At 40.0% G+C, this 11,664-nt stretch overlaps 1 protein-coding gene across 1 annotated transcript in view; it reads left to right on the top strand.

Annotated features, from left to right (window-relative positions):
* Nucleotides 1-4,714: 4,714 nt before the first annotated feature.
* The window catches only part of atp1a3a (ATPase Na+/K+ transporting subunit alpha 3a), a 26,789-nt gene continuing 19,839 nt past the window's right edge, over nucleotides 4,715-11,664 (top strand). The window contains exon 1 of the mRNA XM_005941203.3: nucleotides 4,715-5,128. Coding sequence (XP_005941265.1) covers nucleotides 5,123-5,128 — 6 coding nt within the window. The 5' untranslated portion in view covers nucleotides 4,715-5,122. The remainder of the gene's footprint in view (nucleotides 5,129-11,664) is intronic.

Below are 11,664 nucleotides of genomic sequence, written 5' to 3'. Positions count from 1 at the left end.
ATGCTGCTTAAACTCTGCTGTGCACCTGGGAGTTGCACAGGATATCCAGACTGTACGAAAGAAATAAAGACAGAAACAAAGAAGAAGAAATAGGGAGATGGGTAATGGTCAGTGAAAAGAATTGATCTTTTGTCTTGTGGAGAAGAAAAATTCATGACTTTGCAGTGGGTCATTTCAATAACAAAGCCTTGTGGTCAAAGAAATCATCCATCACTTCCAACTCTAATGGAAAAACTGGTGAGACCAGGTTTTCCTCAAGCAGAAATAACCCTTTTGGAAATTTAAAGTATAAATGAAGAGATAAATCTGTTATGGAAATGTTCTAGATCAATAAAAAGAAAGATGAGCACACGTTACTGCAGGAGTGCTCATCCCATTCTGAAGTTTATCCTTCCACCGGGAGCTTTCTTTATGCGTTGCTCCATATTTTTTTGTCATTTTATGTATAGCACTTTGGTCAGTGCTAGCTGTTTTTTAAAGTGCATTATAAATAAAGTTGGCTTGGTGTAGATAAGGGATCACACTGAACAGCCAGGCTGACTTGAGGCTTTTGGCAGAGGCAGAACAAAAGGCGCCAAACATAAGACAGTGAGGTCACTGTGCACCAAAATGATTCCTTTGAGCCTCATAGCAAAAAGTCCCCAAATAGAAGTGCCAACTCAAAAAAAACCCCTCCAACACCACTGATGTCTCCACACAGTTAAGTTGTTTTCTGAATGGGTTGGTCTGTCGTGCTTAGAAAGAGTTCAGATTGTAAAAAAAAGTGAACAACTAGTTTAAAACAAGAGCCAAGTTGATGTTTTGTAATGCAATAATATGTTGTTCACTTCAGCTGACATAAAAAGCCTGTAATATGAAGTCAGAAAAGACCTGAAATCTGAGCCCACAATTCTGTTTGGCTGTTTGCCAAATTAATCTCCAAAATCTGGAACTGTTGTGTTCGTCCACAGCAGTAATTTCATTTGGAGAAACAAATCTGCAAGTGAAATAAGTGATTGATTGCCCTTTCTGACTTGGGTATTAGCAGTTGCCTCAAGCAGAGGAGTTCAAGTACCCCGGAGTTTTAGCACCACTGTGGATTCTCCTAATTGATCTGTTCCCATCCTCATCTGTAGCTGGTAGCTGTGGATAGTTACTGAAAAAAGAAGACTGCAGATACAAGAAACAGAAATTGGCATCCTCTGACGGGGGCCTTTCCTCGCCCTTAAAGATAGGTTGGAAGAGCTCAAGCATTGGGAAGGACCTCAAATTAAAGCAGCTGTTATTTGTTTATTTGCAGCTGCATAGATTGGCACAGCTCAGTCTATGAATATATTTACATACTTCATCCCATATGCCAAACACAAATTATTAAGTACTATGGCTGCTGCATAGTCTAAGCCAGGGGTTTTCAGAGTTTAAGGGACCAAATGCCAATTTAAATTGCCAGCAGATGATTGATGCCTTCACAAGAAACATGTACACATCACACCCTGTTAGTCAGTGTTTGTAATGTGTCTTCTTGTAGGACAATGGTTATTTTTCTGATGGTTTTTGCCTTTCTTATACATTATGAGGGGCTTTTACAGTCCTGCTGTATTTTTTCTGTATTAGCAAGATTTAACTTGTTATTATGAGAAGAACTAAAAAGAAATGCTTCCTTGGTCTTGTTATGTAAAGCTAAAATATCATATGCCATGAACTGTGGCTAAAATAAATGTGCAATTGTTATTTTTTTTACTTGTTGTTTAAAGGTTGTTACAGCGTGCTTGCACTGAGAACTTTATCTTTACCCGCTCCCGCTGTCACGAATTACTGATGACAAAGCAGGGTACAAACCAGGCCACACTTGACCTATGATAGAGGAGCGTATTGATCACATCTGGCCGCAGTAATGCACAGAGCCTGCAGACATAGATTTACATAGCAACGCATACATGCCCATGCAGTGACATTCACACACATACGCACGCAGATGCATAATCACGTTTATACATGTGTTATGCAACATATGTTTTTCCTTTCATTCGATTGCTTACTGTGTGCGATTGCATCGCCTTAGCCAGGATGTGCACATGCGTGTTTGTGCATATAGCAGCTGCACAGTATTCATAGCCTCTTGCTCCAAGGTTCTAAAAACAGTGATATAATTTTCTAATCTGCCACAGCAGGTGGTGCATACAGAAATAAAGCATGTACTCTGCCCACCATTGATAACATGTTGTTTCCTTGTGGTGTCTGTTTTCATAATGTGCTGCTTACACTGTGTGCCATGATTCTCGTCTTCTCTTTGCTTTCTCCGTTTTTCTTATTTTTCTTCCTTGCTTCTATGAATTGTCGTTTTGTTATTGTTGTTCTTACAACAGTATCATGTTTTGTGCAGCGCACTGCTGCTCACATCTGCTTCATTATGATGCAGGCTAGATTCTGCGTTTGGAGAATACTCTGTATGTGTCTGGCCTTTCCCCTGACGATACTGATGAGCAGAACAGCTGCACGCTGAACAGCTGATGCCAGCCAGCAACAAAACAAAACAACATTTTTAAAAAGGTTTTCTATGCCACAGGTGATTAAAATTATATCTTTATAACTAAATTGATGCAATATGATTATGATTGGTATTATACGATTGTTTTTGTTTTCCTACAGTACAGACAACATTAGTGGGCTCGTTTGGGTGTCGGGACGGAGGTGTGACGGGAGGGTTTGGTGAAAGGTATGCATGTGTTTGTATTTTTGTTTATTTTCTGCTTTTAATGTGTACAAAACTTTGCGTTGCATTAATTGTATAAAAGGAATAAGTGTAAAGTATTGATTGATTGACTGGCTTTTCGTGAGTCTTGTCTGTGAAAAGCACTTATAAATATAAGTGGTGTGAATGAATATTTGGCCCTCTTCTTGAAGGGGTCACATTTATCACGCTTACATTTTCCTTGTCAAGCTAATTTTAATATTAGACAAAGATAACCTGAGTAAATGCAAAAGCAATTTTTTAAAAGATGATTGACTTTACGAAGGGAAAGAATTATGCAATCCATCCTAGAACCATGGAAACATAATAACTGATAACTGATAGCACCACCCTTGGCAGCAAGAACTGCAATAAAGTATTTGCGATAACTCCATCACTGTGGAGGAATTTTGGCCCACTGTTGTTTGCAGAATTATTCTAATTCAGCCATCCAGGACCTTCTTTTTTTTCTTTTTTAGACTTTGAGAGGTGGACTTGCTGGTGTGTTTTGCATTAGCCCCACAACATCACACTATCAAGGGGGTGGGCAATTCCAGGCCTCAAGGGCCGATGTCCTGCAGGTTTTAGATGTGTCCTTGATCCAACACAGCTGATTCAAATGGCTAAATGACCTCCTCAACATGTCTTGTAGTTCTCCAGAGGCCTGGTAATGAACTAATCATTTGATTCAGGTGTGTTGACCCAAGGTGAGATCTAAACCCTGCAGGACACCGGCCCTCGAGGCCTGGAGTTGCCTATCCCTGCACTATCACCACCATGTTTAATTGCTGGTATGACTTTCTTTTTATAAAATGTTGTGTTTGATTTACTGCAGATGTAACGGGACACAAACCTTCCAAAAAGTTCAAATTTTGTCTCATCAGTCCACAGAACATTTTCCCAAAAGTCTTTGGGCCTTTGGGCTCACCAAGATGTTTTTGGTACAATCTTTTGTGAATAATACGCGACATGGTTTTCTGCTCTTTTTGGTCAGCTGTGTTTTTCTCCTCTGAACTCTCCCATGAGTGCCAATTTTGCCCATGAACAATGACTTTAACTGAGACAGGTGATGCCTGTAGTTCTTTAGATGTTGTTCTGAGTGTTTTTGTAACCTCTTGGATTTTAATGTGATTTTGGAGTAATTTTAGTAGTCTGGCCATTCCTTAAAGGCTCACCACTCTTCCAAGTTTTATTCATTTTAGACGGATCCTACATTGAAGTGAAGTAGGCTATACTTCACTTTTCAGACAAGTTTTTACTTAATTGATTTCTCATTTCAGCTTACTGGCAGGGTGTGAGTAGTTAAACTGAAGTCAGTTTTCCAAAACAATGTGGTTAATCACAATTAGTTCATGATTTAACGTTTTTACATAGGACATTGGGGCAGCTGTTTTCCATTAAAAAATGAAATCATTGTTTAAAAACTACATATTGTATTTACTCACTTATCTTTGTCTAATATCAAAATGATACTGATGATCTTGATGATCTGAAAAATGTGATAAATGTGCAAAAGGAAAAAGAAAATCAGGAAATATTGTTTCAGGGCACTGTAAATGTAGCAGGAATTTTAAATAATACAGAGAAAATAAAGAAGATACGTGTTTGTATTTTTACCATATTACTGCAAATTAAGACAAAATGTTATTCCAATATCAAATTAGGTCAAATTTACCTAACATTTTTTTTTATTCCAGACATTCCAATAACAGTATTCAGAACAAACTGAAATGATTTCACATTTATTTGTTTGTTTGTCTTATATCACTTATCCAACTTGTCTATTGTATTTTACATAGATTATTTGAAAATATGTTTTCTTCTATTTTACTTCTAATTGTGCGGAATGTCTGGTGACAAGTATAGATACTTTTTCAATCACAGTCTGAACTCAGCCCCACTTTGCTTAGGACCTATCTGTTCATTCGCGGAGTGATAACTGGGGAACCCTGGGTGCCACGGCAGCCTGTTCACAGCCGCGGAGGGAGACGGCATCCGAAGAAGAAGCCTGCCGCCCGGCTCTTCTTTCCCCCGGCATCAGTTGAGCCTCGCAGGGACACGGCTGGTGAAGTATCACCGGCGGCTGCGTTTAATTTAACATTTTACTCAACAGAACACATATTTTTGATGTTCATCTGAACGGGATGAAGCTTTGATTAAGTGTTTTATGAGCCGTCGCTTTGTCAGGGTAACCTTAGTCCCGTTCCTCTTAAGAAATTATATTTTAGGGTATTATGATAGCTAGTTAATTGATTTTTTTGTCGTTTGAGCAATAGCTAACGTAATCAGCCGAAGGGGGAATTTTTTCTTCTGTCCTCTGCCCTGTCTCCTCGCCTTATAGAGCCAGTTTTTCTGGTTGAATCGAGCCTAAAAAAGCAACTCGTCTGAGGAGAGCCGACTGAAAGCGCCAAAATGGGGGTAAGAGACGAATTTCTTGCGTCTTTCTTAGCTAACATGCTATAAATTATATATATGTCGGCTAAAGTGTGAGTTAGTAATGTTAACGGTCTGTGGCCATCGACGTAAGGGTTAACTGTACATGGAGGCACATGCATGATATTACAATGACATTGAACGTGCTGGGATATGTATGACTTGCCTAATCAAGTGGTTAGCGTTATTTTGGCTGTGCTACGTTAATTTTTCAGTCTCCCAAATGGATGCGATCGCCCATTATGTGCCTGTCACTGACGCCATTTACCACACCAAATCAGCGCACTTGTAATTAACGGGTAATGGAGGTGATTCCTGTTGCCTGCACACCAGGTCTTCTTTTTCCTTCGGATCATGCGCCAGATTTGTGAGTCAGTCCGCCGCATCCAGACTCCAGCCGGTGCGACGGAGCCGGTGCAGGGTAGAAACCCGCCACAGTAACGTTGGCCATTTAGTGTTTGAGTTCAAGTAGCATATGTGCAGCTCCCAACCATACGACAAGCCCCTTAGTGTTGCTGCTTGACCTGCGAAATCTGATTCATTTTCCCCAGTGGGTGAAAAGTGCTGTCACGCCTTCATGTTTAATCATTCAGCAGACAAAAGGGGCGTTTAGCTCACTGACCCTGCACTGCAAACGCACTGAGATTAATCCCGATTTTTAAAGATGTCATAGGAGCTTTCTCCCAGAATGGTGCTGTAATGCTTTCAGTAATCTAACGATGACCCCAAGCAGGCCCAGTGTAGAAATAAGTATCTTCTCTCTCTGGTTTTAGCAAGAATTGGTGATGAAGTGACAGAAAAATGTGCTGCTTCATGCACCGGTTCCAAAAAACGGGATTACACGGACCGCACATCTGGCGTTGGACCTGCTGCAGACGATTGAGGAAATTCACAAATCCAAAATGCACAATTATTCCGACAGCGTAACGACACGGATAAGCCCGGTCTGAAATGAAATCTTTTGTGAATAATACGCGTGTGAAACGCGGAATTACGCGTGGGATACGTGTAACCTTTTGCCGGTAAACCCGCAGTCCGGACTGCGGAATATCATCTCATCCCTCCAAGTCTGACTGCGGTAACTCTCAGCTGTCACAAATGTGCGTCTCCTCAGTTATTATTAAAAGAAAAAGAGCGATCACGATGTCCTGAATTCATTTGATTATTTGAAAGCCATAATGTTAAACGTCCAGATGCACAGAGAGGGTGGTGTCTGGCACTCTGAACCATAAAGGCTACGACCCCCCCCCCCCTGAAATTTCCCCACCCGCCATTTGCTGCGTTTTCATTCAAACATTACATAATGCGACGATGCGTCGTGCTGCTGTCATTGAGGATATGGGCTCGGTGGATGTGGAGGCATCTTAGGTCTGGGTACCAAATGGGCACGGAGGCAAATGCGTCAAAATGGTTCCTCAGCAGTGGTCGACCCCCACCCCCAATTTTTCACATCCCACACACAAAAATATCAACTGCTTAGAACTCAAAGGAAAATGGGCTTAAATCTACCTGTTTTACCCCATCAGACTCATAAAACGTCCGTGATCTGTCAGTTCATAATACATCCTGTTCCAGCAACAACATTTCGATGTCACAGCTTCAGTCATATATTATTACTTTGATTATAACGGGTTAATTAATATAATGACTCAGTGTCCATATTCATTAATGTAGTATTACAGCCTGTATTTTTATTACAGTTTTTTTAATCTTCCAAAGTTACTTTCACTAAATACTGAGTTTCTCCTGCATACAAAAAACGATGCCCTAATCAAAGCCACCATATTGTAATAAAAGCAGCTTTTACGTGCTTATAATTAAAGAATAAAACATTTTGCTTTATGGCCCGAGATGACAGGAAAAAACACTGACTTCTGTTCAGTAAGGAAACACAGAGTCTGTGCTTAAGTAATGATTTGTATTTCTTTGCATAGTCATGTACCCAAGGCTCGTTTTACAACAGGAAAAACCCTATTTTGCATCTTAGTGTTTTTTTTTAATATATACATAAATATATTGAGTTGATAAAATCTGGTTAACATGTACGTTAGAAAACTATAGCTGCTCTTCTTTAGTGCCTTTCCCTCCCTGTGCAATGTAGTCTTCTGTTCTATATCCCAGTTTGGATGGGATGAGAGTGGAGGCTGAGTTGTGGAAATACAAATGGTTGTAATGCTTTCCACTAGATTGCCGAAGGGGGAAACCATACACATCTTTGACCACTGCGTGAAAGAGAGGAGGAGGAGGAAGAGAAGCTGAGGAGGAGGGTGTGTCAGTGCATGTGGGGGGAGTGGAAATTCCCATTTTCAAGCTGTGGTTTGCCTGAAGACTGGACAGATAGATAAAGCGGATTTGAGTGAACTGCACTGTGGTGGGGGTGGGGAACACCAGAGGGAGGCTCAGTTGACAAGGCAACTACAGGGTCATTTGATCCAGGCCAATCAATCGATAGAGATGGATGCTGCAGAAGGCAGCGATTGGATTGGTGGTGTGAAAGGATGGAGGTCAGCAGCCACAGGCTTCGCACGGAGGTCCTTGTAATTGGTAGAGTGACCAAGATACTGTGACTGACACTAGCTGATGGAGGTAGAGAGAGAGGGTGAGAAAGAGACGGCTGTGTGGTGAGTCACCTTGAGAAGGGTGAACATTGAAAAAGATGGAGGAGGCAGAAATGTAAAAAGAGCTGGTGGGATGCTGCTCCTGTGCAGCGATGACACAGCGGAGGGAACAATGATGGAGCCCCAGCAGAAAAAATGGAGAAATAAATGCTGAGATTCAGAAAGAGAAGAAAAATGTACAAGGATGAAAGCATCTGCTCATATCCCATAATGCACTTGGTGCGGAAGCTTCAGGAGAAGAGCCAATCACAGTGGAGAATGGTGTGGCTGTGTGAGTGTAAGCATGTGTGAGGCAGGCAGCTCTCATGAATAAACCTGCTCTCACTGACGATGTGTAATTCATACAGATGAAGCTCTCGACACTGTCAGACCTCTTTACTGTAGTGGCTGCACTGAAGCTAACTGAGTGAGCTCATATTCTCGTACACCAGTTAATGTTAGTGTACAGTCATTCGTGGTTGAAACACTCATGTCAAAAAATAGCAGATGAAAGCATTAAGTGTTTCCTCGCTCTATAACCTATAAAAATATGTCAAACTGTTGTTTTAGTCATTGCTATCAGTCTCGTGTCTTAAACATTCATTAACATGATGACAGTCAGTCCTGAGCTCATCGTGCCAAAGAGAATTACTCAATTCAAGTCACTTATTCAGACTAAAGTGTTATCATTATTATTATTATTATTATTATTAAGGTTTTGGCCAGACTTTTCACATGGTCTGATTGTAGAAGCCAATTTGTAATGTGTCATAGATGATGATGTAAGATGGGTGGTGACACAGTGATGCAGTGTTTAGCATTCTCCCCTCACAACAAGAAGGTTCTGGGTAAGATTAAGATACTGAATTTTAAATACGTTCTCACTACTAAATTTGCAACCAAGCTAAACCAAAATAAAGCAGCCTGAGCCATTCTGATGTCCAGAGGTGTATTGAACTTTACTGTAGGAGAGTTTTAAATGTAAACAGGAATTTGATTAGCCTATAAACACTGAGTTATGCTTCTTGTCGTCTGTCCTAATGTCCACTCACCTTCTACAAGAACCACAAAAAAAACCCAAAAATATCTATGGGTTTAATGGCTGCAGAGTATAGTTTTAGCTATAAACCATATACTGAGCTAAGGCTTTAAGTTGTGGGCCCGATATTAGTCATAGGTAACTTCATAATTGGGGGTTAAAAAAGTGGGCTGGAATGATCTGGAACATCATTCCAGGACCTCCAGTTAATGAATGATTCAATCTTATAAGCATCTTAGTGCATATTACTATTAAATTAGTTTCATTTTCATGTGCTTGCTTAGTGACAGCATGAAAATACCTGCTCACTAATAATAAACATCCTGTGGACTTTTTACATCTTCAATACATTCTGCACAGTTTTCACAAAATACTTCTGTGACCTAAAAGTACAGCTGATGTATTTCCTCGGGAAAGAATAAAACATTAATGTGCCACTCTGATAAATGGAAAAAGACGAAAAAAGGACAGGAGAGGACAATGAGAGATTATTTTCAAAGGTAAGCATAGCCCAGCAATTGATATGTTATAAACTTGAAATTTAAGTCTGACATCAAATTTAGGACTAAAAATTAATTTTAAAGTTTTTAAATGAGATACTGTATCTATGCATGATGTTTTGCTGATTATTTTTGGCTAAATCCACAAATAGTTGCACAGGTTACATAATCACAGACCTTACACAAAGAAAAATCTACTGGACCTCATGAAAGAAATTATTTTGACTTATTTCTAAGTAGTTCTCTCTCCCACGATGTGTCGCTATACCAAACCTTGGTATCCCCACATGCCAATTCCTACCTAAACGCTTGACAATAACTGTGCATTGATGATAAGTGCGATTTATTTTTTTTAGTTAAATATATTGTCCCAGTAGCAGACGACGAATTTTATAAAATTGTGTGTAATTATTTTTTTTCTGTTCTTTAGTACAAATAGTCGGTGCTGCCACAGTTTGTTATTATATATGTAATAGCAGTTACAACATAGTCTGTTCTCATGGTCATGTTGTGTAATTGTTCCAGTCTATCTACATTTCATTTCATTAATACTTAGTCGTAGCTTCCTGTGTCTAACTAGTTTCCATCTGTGTGTGTGAGTGTGCAAATAGCATTGATCCACACTCCAGCAAATCAGTGGTCAGGGTTTTCCGATATCACAGTTTGTGCTCTCTGGTCAGTGTAACATAAACCTCCTGGAATGTGGAGTGATGTTACCTTGACATCACTAACTATCTGTATGACGTCTCTGGTCTGAGTTAGAAATTAGTCTGAAATTAAGGAGGATAATGAAGGTGAACCACTCAATGCATTCCTGCACTACCATACAGACACACTGCATGCAGAGCAGTATTGTTACATAACATACCATCACATTAAACATTACATTATTAAAACATTTTAGTTGCACCTACACCCTCCTATCAGTCACAGGAAACCTCACATTACCCACTGAAAAGTTGATGCCATCACTCTGAGCCTTTCAGCAACTGCTGTTTTCTGTCATACTCATAGATCTAATGCACTGCAGGGGGTGGCACACAGCCTAATGGTGGAGAATGCTGCAAAATGCACTTTGTGTTATTAGGAATGTACGGCCAGTGATAACCAAGTCTAAACTGTGCCTTTGACCAAATCACAATGGCTTTACTCAGTGTTTGATGTTCATCACTGTAAATACATATTCTAAGACATTATCATTACATAGTCTGCATCATGGTAATGGTTCAAACTGTCTCCTTTTGATTAAATCTTTGCTCGAATGACCAGATAAGAGTAGTAGACAGCACAGAGACAGATGGACAGCCTGGAGGGAGGAGAATGTAAACAAAGTGGGAGGAGAGGGTGAAGGGGGGCAGTGCCCTCTTAGTCGGTGTGTGTGAGTGACAGGCAGTTCATCTGTGTTTTCCAGGTCGGTCAGTCCACTGATCTGTGTGATAATCCATTTCTTTGTGTATGTGGTTATGTTGAGCCACTGTGTCCCCATCAGAGCTACTGAACTCCAGTGAATGCAGTACACCAGCAGCAGCATCATTCATTCAAAAATCTGAGCTGAGACTATGATGTTCTGTTCACTGGAGCATCTTCAGATTTAGCTGAAAATAGGCTAAATACTACATACTGAACATGGTTGAATACTAGACAATTTAGTGCCAGCTGGTGGGTTGTTTTTTTTTGTTTGTGTTTTTTGTTGCCAAGGTCATGTCCCAGTCTTGCTTTGCAAAGTGTGAAATTGCAGCAAAATCTTTAATTTCTTTACATTTACAGTCAGATGTCTCATTCCAAAAACTGTACGTGTGAACATTTAATGGTTTCGTATTTCATATAATGTGTAATGCACATGATAAGACATCATTGAAGATGGCTCAGGCTGTTCATCCGTTTTAAAAATGGATGTATCATTGAATTTGAACTTTTATTGGTTACAATTTCAGTCTGTAGTCTAGCCCGCTTGGAATTAAATTGGGCTATATGTGGCCTTTTAACTAAAGTGGGTTTGATATCCCCAGTATAGAGGCTGCTTTATGAGTGTTTGTGGGCCATTTTGCAAACCATAAATCATTACCAATCATTATAGTTGATGTATTTCCAAAATAGAATCAGTAGCTAGGCTTGGGTAACAGCAGCATAATTTGCTTGCTCCCTGCTTTTTTTTTGTTCAGCCTCTATAAATACAGGTTAAATGATGCCAATAAGACATGATTTTGATGAGATAAAACATGTCTTATTGACACCAAATGTTGATTATAAGCTTGGCTTTAGTTATATAAGCTCAAGTCTGTAGGACGAGATCAGCTGACAGACTTAAAACGCAAAGCTTTTCAGTAAAATGTTATAGTTTAGCACAGCGGTCCCCAACCCCCGGGCCTCGGACCGGTACCGGTC

Source organism: Haplochromis burtoni, unplaced genomic scaffold (assembly GCF_018398535.1).
Source record: "Haplochromis burtoni strain Fernald_Lab_line unplaced genomic scaffold, NCSU_Asbu1 Contig_305, whole genome shotgun sequence".
In the NCBI taxonomy this organism is placed as follows: Eukaryota; Metazoa; Chordata; class Actinopteri; order Cichliformes; family Cichlidae; genus Haplochromis; species Haplochromis burtoni.
The sequence above is the reverse complement of the archived record's forward strand: the minus strand, read 5'-3'. Positions and strand labels throughout refer to the sequence as shown.